We start from the raw sequence: 20,647 nt of genomic DNA on the forward strand, positions 1-20,647 counted from the left end.
ACAAGTTAGTAAAATAGAGGGAAAGAAAAACAAGACACACAACTAGTCATATAGATAGCCAAAACCATTTAACTCCCCGACAACGGCGCCAAAACATGATCGGCTCCAACCCTGCACCACTATATAATGGCGAGGAGTAGTTGATGAAGCTTTTACCCAAAAGGTCGGGATCGATATCCACATGGAGTTAATATTGGTTGGGAGTTGGGTTTCTATGTAATCTTGCTATGCGTGTTGCGTTTAATTTCACTTCTAACCATGCTTGTATTTGTTTCTATTCTACGTTTAATGCTATTGATTGCAGAAAATAATCTAAGTATAATGTTTTTGTAGGAGTTTTCTCAATTGATAAAAAAAACACTAGGGAAGTGACTTACCCCTAGGCGAGTATCTACTGGGGTCTAGAATTTAGGACAAGCTTGTTATATATGCGGTCGTCATATAACCTTTATACATAATTACTCACTCTATACCTCTCGGTAGTTTGAGTGACTTTTCCCTAATTGGCTTTCTCAAGCCTAATTGGGTGTTCAAACAATGCAAATAGAATTGGCTCAAGTCGGGTATTACTATCTCTAGGCTTAACCCTTTAATTGGGGCTATCAATCTCTTGAATTCACCCTAATTTCTTGTTGGCCTATTTTTCCTAGACTTGGGCTCTCTTTTTCAAGAAGAGCCTAAGTAAAAAAGGCATGAATCAGTGTTTGCAACCACCAATTCAACAGTTAAAGCATGAAACAAGCTAAATATTACTAACCCATAAACAAATAAGCCCTAAAATTGAAGACCCATTAAATACCCACACTAGGGTTGGGTCACAACCCTAGATAATGGGTTTAGCTACTCATAATCAAGGTAGAAATCAAAGATAAAGATGAAATATAAGCCATAAAAGTTGATTACAAGAACAAAATCTAATAATATAAGCTAAAGCTACTCTAAAATTACTCTTAATGGTAAAGTACGACTATTCACAAGCGCACTGATACAAAAGATAACCTAAAAATGTGAAACGGATCTATTTATACACAGCTGAAATCACTGGACAAAAATACCCCTATGGAGGTTCCGCTATCAGCGAAATACTGGGCGCCTCGGCGCACTTTCATGGCTGCGCAAAAACAAGCGCGGACCGCGTTTCTTCAATTTTGGACTCGGACTGGGCTAGGTTACGCGGATAGTGTAAAGTCTATCGTGTCCGCGTTGGCTTCTATTGCAGCCGCGTAAAATGTTCGCGGACCGCGTTCCTCAGTTAGGTTCCACTAGCCAAGTCTCTGAACCTCTTTCACGCCCTCAGCGGAATTTGCACCGCGCCTGGTAACTTCGCGGCCGCGTAATTTAGACGCGGGCCGTATTCTTCATTTGAGCTCATATTGCAAGGTCTCTGATTCTATAACTATGCTCTCAGCGCAATTTCACTCGCGATTGCGCCAGTGGTTTCGCGACCGTGCTTTTGTAACGCGGTCAGCAGCATTGTTAGCACTTGGCTGCAGCTTCTCTGAACATCACTTTCGCTACAACATAGTTTTAATCGCCTCAGCGGAGGGTCTTACGCGACCACGTAATAATAGTGCTCACAGTGCTCCATTTCCATTCTTTGGGCTTGTGCAAGTTTGAATCCTTTACGAGTTCATTTTGGCTTCTTTGCCTTACTTTTGACCAAAACCTGCAAGTACGCACCTTAAGTTAGTTTTCGGGAATACCTTAACGCACTTTTGACCCAAAATCTAAGCAAAAGAGAGCATAATATAGGCTAAAATCCATGGTTATCACGCACCATTGATGCTGCATGCAAAATAGCATGTCCCCAACTGAAAGGGGAAGTTTCTTCCTCATTTACAATGGTTTAGCTATTAATTGGAGGTGTTTAATCAATGATTCTGCTAGACAATTTTGAGTATGAGTATGAGCAACCGGATGCTCAACTTTTATTCAAGTGGCCATACAATAAATAATCAGTAAAGTCCTGAGATGTAAATTCACCAGCATTATCAAGACGTATTGTCTTAATTGCATAATCTGGAAATTGTGCTCTTAACCTTATTATTTGAGCTAACAATCTCGCAAATGCCATATTATGAGCTGACAATAAGCACACATGTGACCATCTTGTAGATGCGTCTATCAAGACCATAAAATACTTGAATGGTCCACAAGGAGGGTGTATGGGCCCACATATATCACCCTGTATACATTCTAGAAATGTCACGGATTCAATCCTAACTTTAGCTGCTGATGGTTTAATAACTAGTTTTCCTTGAGAACAAGCAGCACAAGAGAATTGCTTAAATTAAAAAATTTTCTTGTTCTTCAATGTATACTCATTTGAATTCTCTTTTATTCTGTGCATCATATTAGAACCGGGATGGACCAACCGGTCACGCCAAATGATAAAATCATTAGAAGTAGTAAGCCTTTTGCTTACTATGGCATGTGATTCAATCATACCAATAATTATGTGGTACAATCTAGAAGCAAATGCGGGTAAATTTTCATGCACACATTTTTTCCTTGCTTTTATTATAGTAATATAAAGATATTCAACCTTTCCTCCGTTGAGGTCTCAATATGGTAGCCATTTTGACGAATAGCTTTGAAACTCAACAAGTTTCTTTAAGACTTACTACAATACAATGCATTCTTAATAGCCAATATCATTCTTCCAAGTAGTAATAAGGTCGCTCTTCAGAGCCCTCAATTAATTTTATACTACCATATATTGTATTAATATATGCCTTTTTCATAACCAAATAAGAGAATAATTTCTTTTCTCTTAATATTGTGTGAGTTGTAGCACTATCCAGAATGCATAAATCTTCATTACTCATCGTGGATGTAACGATCCGACTGGTCATTTTGAGTGTTGTAGCCCCATTTTCCTATTTACTGCTCCTTTTGTGCTTTAAGTTGTTATATGAGTTATCGGGTTAGTTGGTTCGGGTCCGGAGAGATTTCGAAGTGAATGAAGACACTTAGTCTCATAATTGAAAGCTTAAGCTGGAAAAGTTGACTGGATGTTGACTTATGTGTAAACGACCCCGAATTTGAATTTTGATGGATCCGTTAGCTCCGTTGAGTGATTTTGGACTTAGGAGCGTGTCCGGATTGTGATTTAGAGGTCCGTAGTAGAATTAGGCTTGAAATGGCAAAAGTTAGAATTTTGAAAAGTTTGGTCGGGGGTGGACCTTTTGATATCGGGGTCGGATTAGAATTTCGGAAGTTGGAGTAGGTTCATGCTCTTTGATTGCATCCGCTTGATTGATCTTTTGGTGTCATTTATGACTTGTGTACAAAATTTGAGGTCAATCAGACGTGATTTGAAAGGTTTTGGCGTCGTTTGTAGAATTTGGAAATTTCAAAGTTCATTAGGCTTGAATTGGGGTGAGATTCGTGTTTTTGATGTTGTTGTAGGTGATTTGAAGGATCAAATAAGTTCGAATCGTGTGTTAGGACTTGTTGGTATGTTTGGTTGAGGTCCTGGGGGCCTCGAGTTGATTGTGGGTGGTTAATGAATCAAGGCTTGAAGTTGAAGGATTGTTGAAGTTTGAGGGCTGCTGGTGTAATCGCACCTGCAGAGTGGGAACCGCAGATGCGTGCTCGCAGGTGCAGGCAAACGTTCACAGATGAGGAGTTTAGGGAGAGGAGGCATATGGTCGCAAGTGCGATGGTTTTCTTGCACCTGCGTGACCTCAGTTGCGGGGGGAGGACCGTAAAAGAGAAGAAGGGAGATGGCGCAGAAACGAAGATTTTACGCAGGAGCGTGTTCGCAGGAGCAGATGTGGGAGTCTCGGATGCGGAAGAAACCACAAAAGCGAGCATTTTGTCTCTCCTACGAGTTTGATCTCGGAATTGGGAGATTTTTGAGAGAGATTTCGAAGGGATTCTTGAGGTAAGTCACTTGCGGTTAAATTTCTTAAATAAATATGCTTCCCCATTGATTTTCCTACCTAGTAGGTGTATTTTTGAGGTGTAATTTGGGGGTGTAGTGCTAGGGAATTGGAGTGACGAATTTGTGTATGATTTTGACAAAAATTGTATGGTTGGACTCGTGGTTGGATGGGCTTTTGGTTTTTGTGAGTTTTGTTGAATTCCGAGACGTGGGCCCGGGGCCCGGTTTGAACCAATTTTGAATTTTTGAGTTATAACTTTGTAATTTCTTGTAGAATTGATTCCTTAGCCCGTGTTGATTGTATTGTATTGTTTGTGGCTAGATTCCAGACGTTCGAAGACCGATTTGCGAGGCAAAGGCGTAATAGAGTAGGGATTTTGCTCGGATTGAGGTAAGCAACAGTTCTAAATCTGGTCCTGAGGGTATGAAACCCCGAATTTTGTGTCATGTGAGTGATTTGGAGGTGACGCACATGCTAGGTGACGGGCGTGTGGGAGTAGGGGTGTCAATGGTTCGGTTCAGCCGGTTATTTTATAAAATTTATACCATACCAATTTTTCGGTTATTCTATTATGTATAACCAAAATTAGATTTTTCAAAACCATCTCAATCATGTCGGTTTCTCTTCGGTATCGGTACGGTTCAGTAAATTTTCAGTAATTTTTTATAATATCATGTAAAAATCACTAGCAGAAGTAGAATGCAATAACTTACGTACTTTTATAGGACTTAGAAAAATTCTGTAGACATTTTTACAGTTTAAAAGGTGATGAATTAAGAAAATATGAAAGATGGCTAAAGTATAGATCCAACAACTATTCTACATCAACATAAAAGAAACTAAACAAATACAAAGAAAATATAAATCACACGAGTGGAAAGATAGTAACCAAGCTAGGATTCAAGAAAAAAGTCTATAGAAGATCAAAAATTCAAAAAGATAAATCTAAATCATACAATAGGAAACATATTCAACACTTGTAGTTCGCTACTCATAATCGCTACAATACCTTGTGTCTTGCTAGTGAATATGCTAGAAATAATTTAGTTTCAATAGGAGTAGCATAATAGATTTGGGAATTATGATTTTGAGTTTAATAATTTGTTGGCTTGTAACTGCTTTATAATTCCAAAGCCTAAGAAAAAATTTGATGCTTTATTACTTTTAAACTTAATATATAAATATATTTTTCAAATTGTTAATTTATTCGGTACGGTTCGGTATTTTTTTTGGTTTATTTTCATAAAATAAATAACCTACCTTAATTATCGGTACGGTTATAGATTTATATAAAAACCTACGGTTTTATTAAAGGAAACCTAAAAATCGGTTCGGTACGGTACGGTTCGGTCGGTTTAGTCAGTTTTTAAATATCCATTGACACCCTTATGGGCGTGCACCGTAGGAATTGGGACTTAATCCATTCTATGGAACTGTGAAGTTAAATAACTTATTGCCAGATATATGCTTTCCATGTGTTATAGAAAGTTGACTGCAAATCATGTTAGAAGTCATGTCTAGGCTATGTGTTGGTACCGTTGGGACCCATAAAGGCCATGATACATGTTGAACTACCTGTTAATTGTTGTTTGTACTCAGTCTTAGTTTTATTTGCATATCATACTTTATTATTCCTTGTTGATACATCATATCATTTCTATTTGGGCTGATCCGCATGATTCTGAAAGCCCGAGAAACTAGAGAGATTGATTACTGAGTGAGGCCGGGGGCCTAATTGTGAGGATATTTATGCGATTGGGCTACACGCCACAGCATGTTTCATTGGTTTTATGCCATGATTGGCTTGATATAGCATTTGGTCTGAAGGAGACCCTCCAGAGTCTGTACACACCCCAGTGAGCGCAGGTACCTACTGAGTGCGAGTGCCGAGTGCCAAGCGACTGAGAGGAATGAGTGACTGTGAGGAATGAGTGATGGCGAGGTTGGAGTGAATAGGAGGACCGAGTGACTGTTGCTCTGAGAGGTTGCATTTGATCTCATTGTTGTTGCACTTAGATGCCATATATCACTACTTGAAATTTTCTAAGAGATTTTAAATTTGGTTTTTACCTAAAATTGACATGTATAAACTGATTTGATTTAAGTTATCGAACTTGGAAGCATGCCTAACTTTTCTTTGTTGAGACTACTGAAAATTTGACTATAACTGTGTAGCTCGTCACTATCTTTAGCTCTTTATTTAGTATTGTTACTTGTTGAGTTGGTTGTACTCACGCTACACCCTGCACTTCCTATGCAGATCCAGGTATTTCAGGACACGGTGGGTATTGATATCGTGCACAACTGATATTTATAGATTACGAGGTAACTGCCCGGCGTTTATAGTCCTTGTTTCTCCTTCCTTATATTTCCTTTTTATTGTATTTAGATCCAGACTTTCGTGGTCATTATTTTTCTAGATTGGTGATGTATAGATGCTCATGAGCTTAGTGACACCCCGATTTGGGAGTTATGTTCTGCATTTATGTTTTGGGTTTTACCCCGTTTATGAGAATATAGTCATTTTAAAACAACTTTTATTCATTTTTCTACTAAATTTTGGAAATGTCGGCTGGCCTAGTACCACGATTGGCGCCATCACGACAGGTTAGGATTTGGGTCATAACAAGTTGGTATCAGAGCCTAGGTTACATAGGTCTCACGAGTCATGAGCAGGTTTAGTAGAGTCTTGCGCATCGGTACTAAATCTATGTTATTCACTGCAGATAGCAAGTATTATTTACTGGGGTTTTCCGATAGACTTACCTAATTTCAAGTCAATTCGAGATCATAAAAGTCATGATCTTCAAAACAACAACCAAATTTAAAAAACTACCATTAAGCATTTTTAGGAATGTAAAACATGGCATACATTCCAACCATATATCAGTTCATGTAAAATAACACATGCGTCATCATATTCCAGATTTAACAAAATAAGACCGACATAAAAGGAATGGCTTTTCATATCTAAATCACATTTTAATCCCGCAAACTACCAAAAAAATCCATCTAAATAACCCTGAACTGCCGAAATACGACATAATTCACTACATAGCAGTGAGTATTTCTTATCAAGTCGTTTCTGATGAACCATCCAAATTTCAAGGCAATTGGAGATGATGATCACCAAAACTAGACCAAATTCGAATAAGTCTTTTTAGGCGAATTTAAGATTCAACCAATGTGATTTAAATTCTTTCCATATATCATATTAAGTTAAACCATTATGTGTAATCATGTTCCAGATTTAACACAAATAAACTCGATATATAAAGAATAGCTTTTAATATTTAAAGCTTATTTAATCCAATCTAAAGACCTCAAAACAACACAAAACAACGTGATTCATTGCATAGCAGAGAGTGTTTCTCACCAGGTCGTTTTACTGGATCTACTAAATTTCAGGTCAACTGGAGTTCGGCAAATTCATGACCTTCAAATTCAGAGATTAACCATTTTAGGCATTCTCATGGATTAAAATAAATATGATCATGCTTTCTATTATCATTATAATTATGCCATGAGCACATGACATTGATTGTAATGACCCGACCAGTCGTTTTGAGCTCTAGGGCATCGTTCAGCAGTTTGAGGGCACGATCAGCTTCACTTAAGGTATTATGACTTGTATGCATAGTCGGAATTGAGATTCAGGGAGTTCGGAGTTGATTTGGAAAGAGAATTCTCATTTTGGAAGCTTAAAGTCGGAAGAATCTAACTAAGGGTTGATTTTGAGTAAACAAACTTGGAATCGGGATTTGAAGGTTCCAACTGATTTGTATGATAATTTTGGACTTGGGCATATGTCCGGATAGGGTTTTGGATGACCTGGGAGAGTTTCGGCGCCTATTGTGGAAGAGCTTTTGGAAGAATTTCATAAATTTAGGTTGAAGTGAATTTCAATGTTTTCGATGTCCGTTTGGGATTCCAAGATTGGGAATAGATCCGTATAGTGATTCTGTTATTGGGGCGCATCCGGAAGTGGATTCGAAGGTCCGTAGGTCATTTTGGAGTCATGTGGCTAAAGCTAGAAATTTGAAGGTTTTGAGAAGTTTGACCGAAAGTGAACCTTTTGATATTAGGGTCGGATTCCGATTCCGAAAGTTGGAGTAAGTCCGTAATGTCAAATACAACGTGTGTAACAAATTTGAGGTCAATCGGACGTGATTTGATAGGTTTCGGCATCGAATGAAGAAGTTTGACCTTCTAAAGTTCATAAAGTCGAATTGAGGTGTGATTCGTGATTTTGACGTTGTTCGATGTGATTTGAGGCCTCGAGCAGGTCCGCATTATGTTTTGGGACAGGTTGGTGTGATTGGATGAGGTCCCGAGGGCCTCGAATGGATTCTGGGTGGTTAACAGATCGAATTTAGAATTTGAAGAAGGATTTAGGAAGCTGGCATCTGGTGTAAGCGTACCTGCAAGGTTTTGGCCGCAGAAGTGGCCTAGGAGTCGCAGAAGCGGGCAGGAGCACATGTGCGAGGGAAGATCCGCACCTGCGAAGGCGTAGATGCAGAAAGGAGATCGCAGAAGTGGAAGCTGCTGGGTTGAGTTAGAGCCGCACTTGCGATGGATTTCCGCAGGTGCGTAGCCACAGAAGCGACTACTGGACCGCAGGTGTGAAGGTCGGGGCTGGCAGTGTCTTCTTTAAAACGAAGGGTTTGGCTCAATTTCATTTTATTTCGTCCATGAGAGCCGATTTTGGAGCAATATGGAGTGCCATCTTCATCAACTAGTAAGGGGTAAGTGCTTTCTTCCCAATTTTGAGTTAAATACATGAGTTTATATGGATTTAATCATGGAAAATTAGTGAAAATTTGGGGTTTTGGTGGAAAAACCTAGAATTTGTATTTTTGGATTTTGACCACGATATTGGACATGGAACTTGGAATAAGTTATATATTTGAGTTTGTGGCGTTATGGGTAAAGTTTATCATCGAAAATTTTGAAATCCGGGCACGTGGGCCCGAGGGTGATTTTATCGACTTTTCGATCGGGGTTAGAAATTATTATAAATTGGATTATAATGAGTATTTGAGTATATATTAATGGGTTTGCATAATTATTGGCTAGTTTTGGAGCGTTGAACATGAATTCGAGTTGTTTGAAGGGCCTGGAAGCCGGTTATCGAACTTCGGAGCGAGGTAAGTCTCCTTTCTAACCTTGTAAGAGGGAATTTACCTCATAGGTGAAATAAATCAATATGTGCTCCTATTTGTGGGGGCTACGTACGCACGAGGTGACGAGAGTCCGTGCGTAGCTACTATTATGCTTAAGTTCGGGTAGTCTAGGACCCAAAAGCATGCTTTACTTGTAATATCTGCAATCTTGTTGTCAATTTAAAATGCTTAAATCATATCGAACTTTGTAAATAAATTTCTAAAAGCTAGACATCATTTTCTTGACTTTTAAAAGATAAATTCCTTTTCCTTGGATAATTGCCCCTTGATGAATTCTTGATTGACTGTTTGAATGTGTTTATCTTTTGTGGAACGGGCCGAACGCCTCGGTAGATTAAATAGATGCATCTATGGTTTGCACTATTCGACCCTCTAGCAGTGCACAATTTGAATATTATGTTGAATCGGGCCGTATGACCTCGGCATGATTTGTGCATGCTTGTATTGCTTGCCTTGACATTTATAAATAATGATATTGCCTCCCTGGTCTGAGATAAATTGATAAATGATGAAATATGAATTTGAAAATCTCTTATTACCAAAAGAATTGATAACTTGCTTCATGGTTTCTGTCATTTTTAACAAATCCACGTCTAATTATATTATTGATGGCCGTACTAAGCGTCGGAGTCGACCTCTCATCACTACTTCTTCGAGATTAGACTGGATACTTACTAGGTACGCGTTGTTTTCGTACTCATACTACACTTTCTGTATATTTTGTTGTACATGCACATGTATGTTTAGTGGCCTTGTGGGCGCAACGACGTGATTGATACGGGGACTTAGGTGGGTTGCATCTTATGAGACGATCTACAGCCAGCAAAGTCTCCTTCAGAGTACTTGTATTTTCCTTTCTGTCTAATTTGTATTTCGGACAGTCATTGTATGTTATTTTTACTTCCTAGTAGATGCTCATGCACTTGTGACACCGGATTGTAGGATGATTGTGGGATTATTCAGTATTGAAATTTGTTAAAAACACTATTATTTACTCTGTGAAGTTCACCATTTATTATTTGACTTAAGGAAATTATGATTTCAAAAATACTAAAATGAGAACCAAATTAATTATTTATTGTTGGCTTGCCTGACAGTGGTGTCCGGCGCCATCACGGCCTTTAATGGGTTTTGGGTCATGATAACATGGTATCGAAGCACTAGGTTCAGTTAGGTCTCACGAGTCATGAGCGAGTCCAGTAGAGTCTTACGGATCGGTACGGAGACGTCTGTACTTATCTTCGAGAGGCTACAGGGCTGTTAGGAGCACTTCCCTTCTTGATTTCCTCATCATGCGATTTGATTCCTTTGAGGCTTATGACTTCATTTCCTCTCCATTCAATTTCATGCGACGTGAAACGCTGGTTATAAAATCGGGAATTGAGGAATTGTAATGGTACTACAGATGTGCTGCGGGATGTTTCTCCCTGCGTAGTTGGCTAGGCTATTGTCGTCGCCTTGCTGAAGGATATTCTGTCATTTCAGCTCAGTAGTTGTACTTCTGAGAGCTTTGAGGCTATGTACAGGTTTCTATGATGCTCATGAATGGTTATCGCACAGTATTGATGTGATGGTAGGATACTTGCCTATGTGTCGGGACGTGAATGACTTGAAAGAAGGTCTACTCAGTACATGATTCAGAGATTCAGTATTTTATTTCTGACAGAGGAAAGACAATAAGACTATAAATGTTTAGGTTTGGGTTGATAGAGCAACGAGATTTGGTACTTTCAAGCGTGGTGGAATTTTCATCTGTGATGTAGTGTCGTCACCCTTGATTGAATGTGTTAAGTTCCCCGGTGTTATGGTCTTCTTCAATTTGCCTTCGGGTAGGGTATTTTGAAATGGTGCTTGAGAAGCGGTTGTTAGAGACCACGGAGTGTAGCAATTTCGGAATCGAATTGGCACTTCTAGTATTGATGGCTCGAGAAAGATGAACTTCTAAGAGGTTTAAAGTTAGTAGCGATCTGTTGGTTCAAGTGCTACAGAGATAGATTTTTTTAAGGCAACAACTGGGCAGCGAAGGATGAGGAAGTACATGTGGGAGGTGCCTTGCGGTGGTTAGATTTTCTAGAAGGCCAAGAGTGAGGAACGGGAGTCAAATGGTTGCTTAAAGGAGTGAGTTTGACCAAAGTGGGAGAGTGGTAGAGTAGCATATGGGTTCTGCGGTAGGATGACTATACACCCTGAGAAAAGTCTAGAGTGATCTAGGATTCAGGGTGGACAATGACTGGGTCTACAGACTCAATTTGGAATATTGGCTATTAGGCGGCGGGAGATTTGATGCGATGAAAAGGAGTTGCTTGATATGAAGAAGGATACAACATGACTTAGGGTTAGAAGACATTGTTGCACATTTAGTTGATGTCCATGAGGAGTGAATGGACTTGTGCAGCTGGTGAATGAGCACGAGATTAGGAGGGGTTACCGAATTTGAAGCGATTGTACCCCGAGCAGCGACGTTGGAAGATGTCGGCATGTAATCTCCACAGGTGTGTTATCTCCTGTGAGCAGGTCAGCGGTCGCGTGGTTGACAAAGCTCTGCGAAGAATTCTACTAGCTATTCGGTAAGAGGTCGAATATGTGAATGTGGTTAGTGATTCAGAGTGTTCATGGAGGGTCAAATAGAAGGAATTCGAGGAATTTGGCGAGTTGGTTGTGCAAGATCTGGTCAACAATGAAGAAAGAATCTTGGCGGCTTCAGAGTTATGTAACAGTAGCTTCAAGCTAAGTGGGAGAGCCACCGCCTACGGTTGGATTGCATGGTCGTCTATTTGTGAGATTTCTGGTTATCAGCATATTAGTGCGATATTATGACTACGGAAGAGGGTCATCAGTGGTGATTTGGGCAAAGAATTTGAGGGATGTGTGCTATAATTGGCCTTATCAAGTATGTTCAGGCTTGGGAAGGTTCAGGATTTATGCTGCGTGTAGATGTGAGTTACAAGGAAAGTGATTCAGCCGGGTGCTTCGTTGAGAGGGTGTTTATGTGCTAGAAGAGCCTTGGAGTTAATTATATTTGGGACCAAGCAAGAGTGGGTGACTCTCAACAATGGTCCTAGCGAATTCAAAGGTTAAAATGCAGTGCCTAATGATTTCAAGCCCGCGGTATGGTTAAGAATCGAGCTTTTACAGCGGATTATAAAAGGAGGCTTGGAATATTCTATGATATCTTCGGCTTTCAGTGTAGAATTTTGAGGAATGAGAGGAAATGACTTAGGATTCGTAGAGGAATTATCAGAATAGGTGTATCAGTTGAGGATGCAAACATGCGCACAAGGAGGGTATGAGATGGTTCGTGGGATTTGAGACAGGCTGGTCTCGTGATACAAGGCTACTCAGGATGAGTGCGAATTGAGTTTGTTATGTGTTGAATGGAGTTATTATTATTTCAAAGACAAGTTAAGGATAAGTTAGAGAAAGTTGGATCGGTTAGCCATGGTTGAATCGGCATGGTGGGAGTGATCAGTTCCTCCAACATGATTAAATTATGCATGTGATTTGGGGCGGCGTGCGTGAGGCTTGACGGCCGCCGTAATTGATTGTATTTGGATGCATTCGAGTATTATGGCCTGTTATGTGTAGGCAGATCCTGGACGAGTTATGGTGGTTCAAGACTACTACTTGAGGATTGTGTGTTCTACGGTTATGAGAATTCAGTCATGTGTTGCAATGATTCTCCTAAAACGAGTAAAGTGAAAGGTTCTACAAAGTGAAGTGTGTATCCTATTATTGTTTTAGGAATTATGATGAAATTTTTGGGTTCTCGCATATCGGTGAGATAAGTGCGGTAAGCGTCATGAAATTTGAAAGTTAAGGGCTAAGGTTGAAGTTCGGTGTTGACGAGGATGTCACGAGCTCGGATGAGCAGGAGAGAATTTAGATGCTTAGAGTAAGATGGTATTGTCTTTAGCGTCACCTGAGATCAATGCCTTGTGAAAGAGGCTTCGTGCATTGGTTTGCGGATCCTTAATTGTATCGCTTGCCTTGAAATTTATAAATAATGATATTGTCTCCCTGGTCTGAGATAAATTGATAAATGATGAAATATGAATTTGGAAATCTCTTATTACCAAAAGGATTGTTTACTTGCTTCATGGTTTCTTTGAGTTTACTGCCGTTTTTAAAAAATTCACGACTAGTTATATTATTGATGGCCATAGTAAGCGTCGGAGTTGACCTCTCGTCACTACTTCTTCGAGATTAGACTGGATACTTACTGGGTACGCGTTGTTTTTGTACTCATTCTACACTTGATGTATATTTTGTTGTACATGCACATGTATGTTCAGTGGCCTTGTGGGCGCAGCGGCATGATTGATACGGGGACTTAGGTGGGTTGGATCTTATGAGACGATCCGCAGCCAGCAGAGTCTCCTTCAGAGTACTTGTATTTTCCTTTCTGTCCAATTTGTATTCCGGACAGTCATTTTATGTTATTTTTACTTCCTAGTAGATGTCCATGCACTTGTGACACCGGGTTCTGGGATGATTATGGGATTATTCAGTATTGAAATTTGTTAAAAATACTATTATTTACTCTGTGAAGTTCACCATTTATTATTTGACTTAAGGAAATTATGATTTTAAAAATACTAAAATGAGAACCAAATTAATTATTTATTGTTGGCTTGCCTGACAGTGGTGTCCGTCGCCATCATGACCTTTAATGGTTTTTGGGTCGTGACATTAATTATGTCCTTTCTTTGGGTAAGACACACAAGATTTCCTCTTACATCAAATTGTCCTTCCGTATTTTATACATGGGAATCCAAGATAATACTTTTTATCCTTTTGGGAACTCCTTAATATCTCTTCTCATGAATAAATTTAGTGTTACTAGTATCTAATGGTAAATCCCCTTTAGTAGATAAAAACTCTACCACTAGGATACACTTATCCGGGACAACTCATACATGATACCATTGAGAATAGTCAATGACTCAAATATATTAATCACTTTGGTGGATCCAATTTATTAATAATAACTCTCAATTCATGTATTAACATAATTGTACATGTATAAAACTATTAGGAATTTTTCAATGATTGCAAATAAATAAACCACCTAAAATAGTAACCATTTATTAAACATAAATTCTTAATTATACATTATTATATATGCAAGAAGGAGAAAATAAATGCCCATATAATTATACCCTTTTATTTACATAATCGGGCCGATCGCAATTAACTCTTTCTAGAAAGTCATAGCTTAATGCTTGATAATAGGAAAGACTAGAAAATGAGTTGTTTCCTGTGAGCCACTATAACGGAAAGAAGAAAGACTAATGTCACAACTCAATTTAGGATCCTGACTGGCGCTTATGATCAAGGGCTCCCAAGTAAGCCTCATCGATAATTTATAGAAAATGGACAGAGTTTTTCCTGTTTTAGGACTATCCAAAAATAAACTTGTCTTAGAAATCAACGACACAACCAACCTATATCGACCAAATAAGTTATAATCCTCATTCACAAAGTATTTCCAACACAATAATACTAACTTCATCTCCAAGTATACGATAGAAAAGTCTAATACGAATCACAAGTCTATATCAATAAAAGAGTACTTATGACACTCATAAAAATGACTATGGAGCGAGTCTAAGAGTTTCAATAAAGAGACTATAATAAATAAATAACAATCTTTGCCCACGTGAATAAATGTGGGGCTCACCAGGAACTGCCAACTTGTGTACTCTAATTAACAGAATTCTTGCCTGCATCTACTGTTACCTCTGTAAAAATAATAGCAGGGAGTGAGTCGCTAGCTCAGTGAGTAATACTACTTAACCACAATCATTTTTAATAGGGGACAAGTCAAAAAATATGCTTGTATAATAATCACAAAATAAAATGCCCTTTTCTAAACGATAATAATAATCAGTCTCATCATATGTTTCCTGCAACAAAATCAATTTAACAATTCAGTAATAAACTCGGTAAATACTGTGTTGTAGCAAATCTTTATATTTGGGAGGTTTCCAGAAAAGGTCATGTAATATATATGTAACGACCCGATCGATTATTTTGAGTGTTGTAGCCACGTTCCCCCATTTACCTCTCTTTTGTGCTCTACAACTGTTATATGACTTACCAGGTTAGTTGGTTTGGGTCCAGGGAGAATTTAGAATGAATTGAGACACTTAGTCTCATAATTGAAAGCTTAAGTTGGAAAAGTTGATCGGATGTTGACTTATGTATAAACGACCCCGGATTTGAGTTTTGATGGTTCCGTTAGGTATTTTGGACTTAGGAGCATGTTCGGGTTGTGATTTGGAGGTCCATACTAGAATTAGACTTGAAATGGAGAAAGATGAAAATTTGGAAAGTTTGACCGGGGGTGGACTTTCTTATATCGGGATCGGATTGGATTTCCGGAAGTTGGAGTAGGTTCGTTGTGTAATTTATGAATTGTGTGCAAAATTTAAGGTCAATCGGGCGTGATTTGATAGGTTTCGGCGTCGTTTGTAGAATTTGGAAATTTTAAAGTTCATTAGGCTTGAATTGGGGTGAGATTCGTGTTTTTCATGTTGTTTGAGGTGATTTGAAGGCTCGACTAAGTTCGTATCATGTATTAGGACTTGTTGGTATGTTTGGTTGAGGTCCCGAGGGCCTCGGGTTGATTTCGGGTGGTTAACGGACTTGGGATTGAATTATAGAAGTAGCTGAAGTCTGGTCTCTACTAGTGTAATCACATCTGGGGATGGGAAACCGCAGGTGCAAGCTCGCAGATGTGGAGAGGGCAGCGCAGATACGGAGTTTGAGGTGAGGCGGTAGGTGGTCGCAGGTGCGATGGTCTTCTCGCACCTGCGTGACCATAGATGCGGTAGAAGGACCGCAGAAGCGGGGTTGGCTTGTGGATCTGGGCTCCGTCGAAGCGGAGATCTTCCTCGCAGAAGCGCAGAAGTTTGGACGCAGGTGCAGAATTAGCCGCAGAAGCGGGCTCTGAGGCGCTCCTATGAGGCCGCGGAAGCGGCTAAGTGAGCCGCAGAAGCGGTTTGACTAGGCAGAACCTATATAAGCGAGGGTTCCGAGATTTTCACCATTTCTAACATTTTGAGCTCGGATTTTGGAGATTGTTGAGAGGATTTTCAAGGGGATTCCCTTGGTAAGTTCCTTTTGTTGATTTTTCTTCAATAATTATGTTTCCCCACTGATTTTCTACCTAGTTAGTGTGTTTTTAAGGTGTAACTTGGGGGTTTGAGGATAGGAATTTGGATAGTCGATTTTGGGGGTTTGAGTGGTGATTTGATGTTGGATTTTGATAAATTTGGTATGGTTAGAATCGTGGTCGAATGGGCTTTCGGGTTTTGTGACTTTTGTTGGATTTCGGGACGTGGGCCCGGAGGGCGGGTTTGAGCCGATTTCAAATTTTTGAGTTATAACTTCGTAATTTCTTATAGAATTGATTTCTTTAGCCCATATTGATTGTATTGTACTACTTGTGCCTAGGTTCGGGACGTTTGGAGGCCGATTTGAGAGGCAAAGGCGTGTTGGAGTAGAGTTTTGCTCGGCTTGAGGTATGCAACACTTCTAAACTTGGTTCTGAGGGTTCGAAACCAGAATTATGTGTTATGTGATTGGTAATGAGGTGACGCACATGCCAAGTGACGGGCATGCGGGCGTGTACTGTCAGAATTGTGACCTGGTCGATTCCATGGCACTGTATAGTGGTTCTATCTTGTTGATACCCGTGTTTTCATCATGTGATAAAGTAATTGAGCTTCAATCATGCTAGAGATCATGTTTAGGCTATATACAGGTACTGTTGGGACCCGTAGTGTTCATTTCTTGCTGTTGTCTTACTGATTTCGTTGATATTTCGTACTTAGTCATACTCATTCATTTCATATCATATCTCAGTCTCTGTTGTTATTTATTGATACATCTATCATTGTTTTCGGACTAGTTTCATGACATTGTGAGCTCGTGAGTGAGACTGGAGAGATTGATGCTTGAGTGAGATCGAGAGCCTGATTATGAGTGACATTTATGGGATCAGGCTGCACGCCGTAGTGGTTATACTGATTTATGATAGCACTTGGGCTGAAAGAGCCCCTCCGGAGTCTGCACACACCCCCAGTGAGTGCGGTTGATTATGTTGAGGGATGGATCTTCCCTGGATATGGATCTTGTCCGAGGCATTATATACCTGGGGATGGATCTTCTCCATGGGCTCGATTGGCCCTACTTAGTACTGGGTAACCGATGGTTAGTGATGTATATATTCTTGGATGGATCTTCCCTGGCCCGCATGGGCCATATACAGTACTGAGTGATTGAGCATTTGAGAGTGTGAGCACATGAGGCTATCATCATGGTGCGTCACATACAACATGTGTATTGACATGTAGAAGTAGATGAGTTATGTTCTTCATATCATTCAGATTTGATCCATTTTTCTGTTTTGAGTTATCTATCAAACTTGAAAGCATGTCTACGTTTCTACACTGTTATTTCTGTATTGAATTGTGCCGGTTGAGTTCGTCACTACTTTCAGTCCAAAATTTGGATTTGTTACTCATTGAGTTGGTTGTACTCACACTACACCCTACACCTCGTGTGCAGACCCAGGTGCTTCCGATCACGGCGGTTGCTTAGTGAGAAGTCGAGATCTTGGAGGCTATCGAGGTAGAAACATGGCGTTCATAGGCCTTGACTCTCCTTCATTATCTTTACTTGTATTTCAGTTCTTACTCCTTAGACATTGTAGTTTGTATCCCTATATAGACGCTTATGTACTTGGTAACACCCCGATTTTTGGGAGAGATTTGTATTGCGTTGCAGGTTTATTTCTGTTTTAAAAAGGTTTTTCTTAAATATTAATTGCTTGTGTATATATTTTTAAGCTTTTACTGTGTTGAAATGGTTGAGTAGTGGCTTGCCTAGTTCCACGATAGGCGCCATCATGACGATTGGTTTTGGATCGTGACATTATATCACTGTGTGGACCCCTTCGTGAAAGGAGTTAAATATAACTGTAGGTCCCTTCTCGAGGGAAAACTGTGACTGTATGCTAGTTCTACCTTCCCGCTAGCGAGGGCTCTAACTGTACTCGGTAATCAGTAAATACAAGGTGCACCAGGTCTAATGAACCCGCCGTTAGCTACGGGATCCTTCAAAGTCTCCTCCCATTCATGCTTTTCTTTGTAAACAGTAAATCTTCACATGGAAGCATTTTCAAAACAGTACAGGGCATTTCAATTTTTATCAAATCATGTAATCTAATTTCGGTAATGGTAATCATATCTCTAGTAATAGTAAAACATGTCTAGTAACAATGAGAACATTTTAAATAACTGTAAACATCTCAAGTAAACTATTCCGGAAATAGCAAACTTAAAGCTGATATCATTGACTCAAGAATAAATAATGTTATTCTAATCGTATTTTTTATACGAAAACCAATTCAGAAAAACAAACCATTCATATAGTTGCAATTGCACATCTATATGAACATAATACGTTATCTACTTAGATGCAAGTAGTCTCTGATAGCAATTGATGGAAAACATGTATGAACATTGGAAGTAAATAGCCAGGATCACTTGCATGTAATATAGACAATACATAATCGCAGATTTTAATCAAACATAAAATCGATACTTATCTCTTGAAGCGTGACTGCGATCGTGATAGGAACCTCCAAGCAAGAGCAATGCCATCCACGAGATCATCCTACAATTCCACAGTTTTCTGCTGTGTGACCCAAATAATACTCGGAATTGGCAAAACTCGTGTGCATGAGTTTCTCGTAGGTAACCGTATAGTAAAAATCATAGCCTCCTTATGGAATAAGACCCCTTTATACAGCCATAGGTTTTAGGGTTTAAAACCTTTTCCTAAACCTGTTGGGTCTTCCTTTTCCACCAAGAAATAGAATTCCATTTAATTCCTAACTATTCGGGCATAGTAGGAACCACAATATTTAATTGATGAGGCTTCCTATTATGGACTTAATTCGAAATATCCGAATTATAACTACCATAATAAATTGCAAATTATTCCATTAAAAACTCGTAGTTGTACTCCTCAGTTCGATTTTGAAATTCTTCCATTAAATCTTACTTAACTTCCCATGTTAAGATTCAGATACTAATCAAATAAATTAAATTACTGACAATTTAATTCATTGATTATTTCCTTTATACTTTCGCTTAACTTATTTAGAGGTGGATCTATAGTGTAAAATATGGTTCACGTGAACCCGTGGTCCTCGGATTAAAGTATAGATATGATGTACATAATTTAATAAATATATATATATATATATATATATATATATATATATATATATTTGATGGAACCCATGGTCAAAAGAGATGATGTGGTGCACCGGTTTTGGTCTCTTATTTCCAATAGCCTTAAGGTCAGGGATCGAATCCCCTACAACCATTTTTGTGTAATTTTTTTTTTAAAAAGTAATGGTGCACCCATCCTCTGAAAATCCTACATCCGCCTCTGATACTTATTCATGTGACAGATAGAAAATCTACCTGCAGGGTTTACACATGAAAACTTATAAGCTTTCATAAAGGTGTATCATTAATCTCTAGACCAAGACATGAATTCATCAACTAACAATAACTTTGCCAATGTATATTATTATTGTCTAATTTACCAGGCATATTGACCCACGAAAGGATCTCTCCTTTTAATAAATCAAAATAATAGTAATATACACAGCTAATAATAATTATATCAAGATTAAGAGTAAAAGTACATTTACAGAGTAGAGAATTTATTTTATTAAGTCAGTATAAAATACTTATCTCTACTTGGTCCGTTCAATACATACAAAATGTACTAGCACAAGAAGTTGAAATTAAGCCATTCTGTCACGACCCGGATTTTCCACCATCGGGACCGTGATGGCGCCTAACTTTTTGGATGCTAGGCAAGCCAACAGTTGAAGATTTAAAACGCTTGACCAAATCAGTAAATAACAGCAATTAAACCAAAACAGATTTAAAGAGTACATAATTTCATAATAACCCAAGTACTTATACACAACTACCAAGAAACTGTTGTCACAATTCACGAACTTCTAAGAGTCACTACAAATACTGGCTGAAAGAAAGTACGACTGTCTTTAAAAAAACAGTAACTGGAACAATTGGAAGGGGACTCCAGGGTCTACGAACGCCGGCAGATCTACCTTAGGTCTCCTGTGGGTCTGAAGACAGCAGTTCAACTCGGGTCAACACGGTCCAGTACCGAAATCTACATAGAAACTGCAGATTGCAGTATCGGTACAACCGACCCCATGTACTGGGGTGCCGAGCCTAACCTCGGCGAAGTAGTAACGAGGCTAGAGCAAGACACATACATAAACATGTGCAGTTAAATAATATGCTAACAGAATAACAATTAATAGAAGCTAAGCAGAAATTAACGGGATGGAGAAAACATGTTGTGGGGTACCAAAACAAAGAGTCACAGCAGTAGAGGAATTTAAACAACTAGTACACTTTGAACTGGTAATAACAAGTAAACACAGCAAACGAAAAATGCACGGTATCACCCTTGGTGCTTTTACTCTCAATCTCACCAGATAATCAATAATAG

At 39.0% G+C, this 20,647-nt stretch overlaps 1 protein-coding gene across 1 annotated transcript in view; it reads left to right on the top strand.

Moving 5' to 3' along the window:
* The first annotated feature begins 3,728 nt into the window (after positions 1 to 3,728).
* Positions 3,729 to 20,647, top strand: part of LOC109236427 (ribosomal protein S4, mitochondrial) — a 45,474-nt gene continuing 28,555 nt past the window's right edge. Inside the window, exons 1-2 of the mRNA XM_019402610.1 lie at positions 3,729 to 3,889; positions 4,164 to 4,280. Of these exons, the coding sequence (XP_019258155.1) occupies positions 3,729 to 3,889; positions 4,164 to 4,280 (278 nt within the window). The remainder of the gene's footprint in view (positions 3,890 to 4,163; positions 4,281 to 20,647) is intronic.

Source organism: Nicotiana attenuata, unplaced genomic scaffold (assembly GCF_001879085.1).
Source record: "Nicotiana attenuata strain UT unplaced genomic scaffold, NIATTr2, whole genome shotgun sequence".
Lineage (NCBI taxonomy): Eukaryota > Viridiplantae > Streptophyta > Magnoliopsida > Solanales > Solanaceae > Nicotiana > Nicotiana attenuata.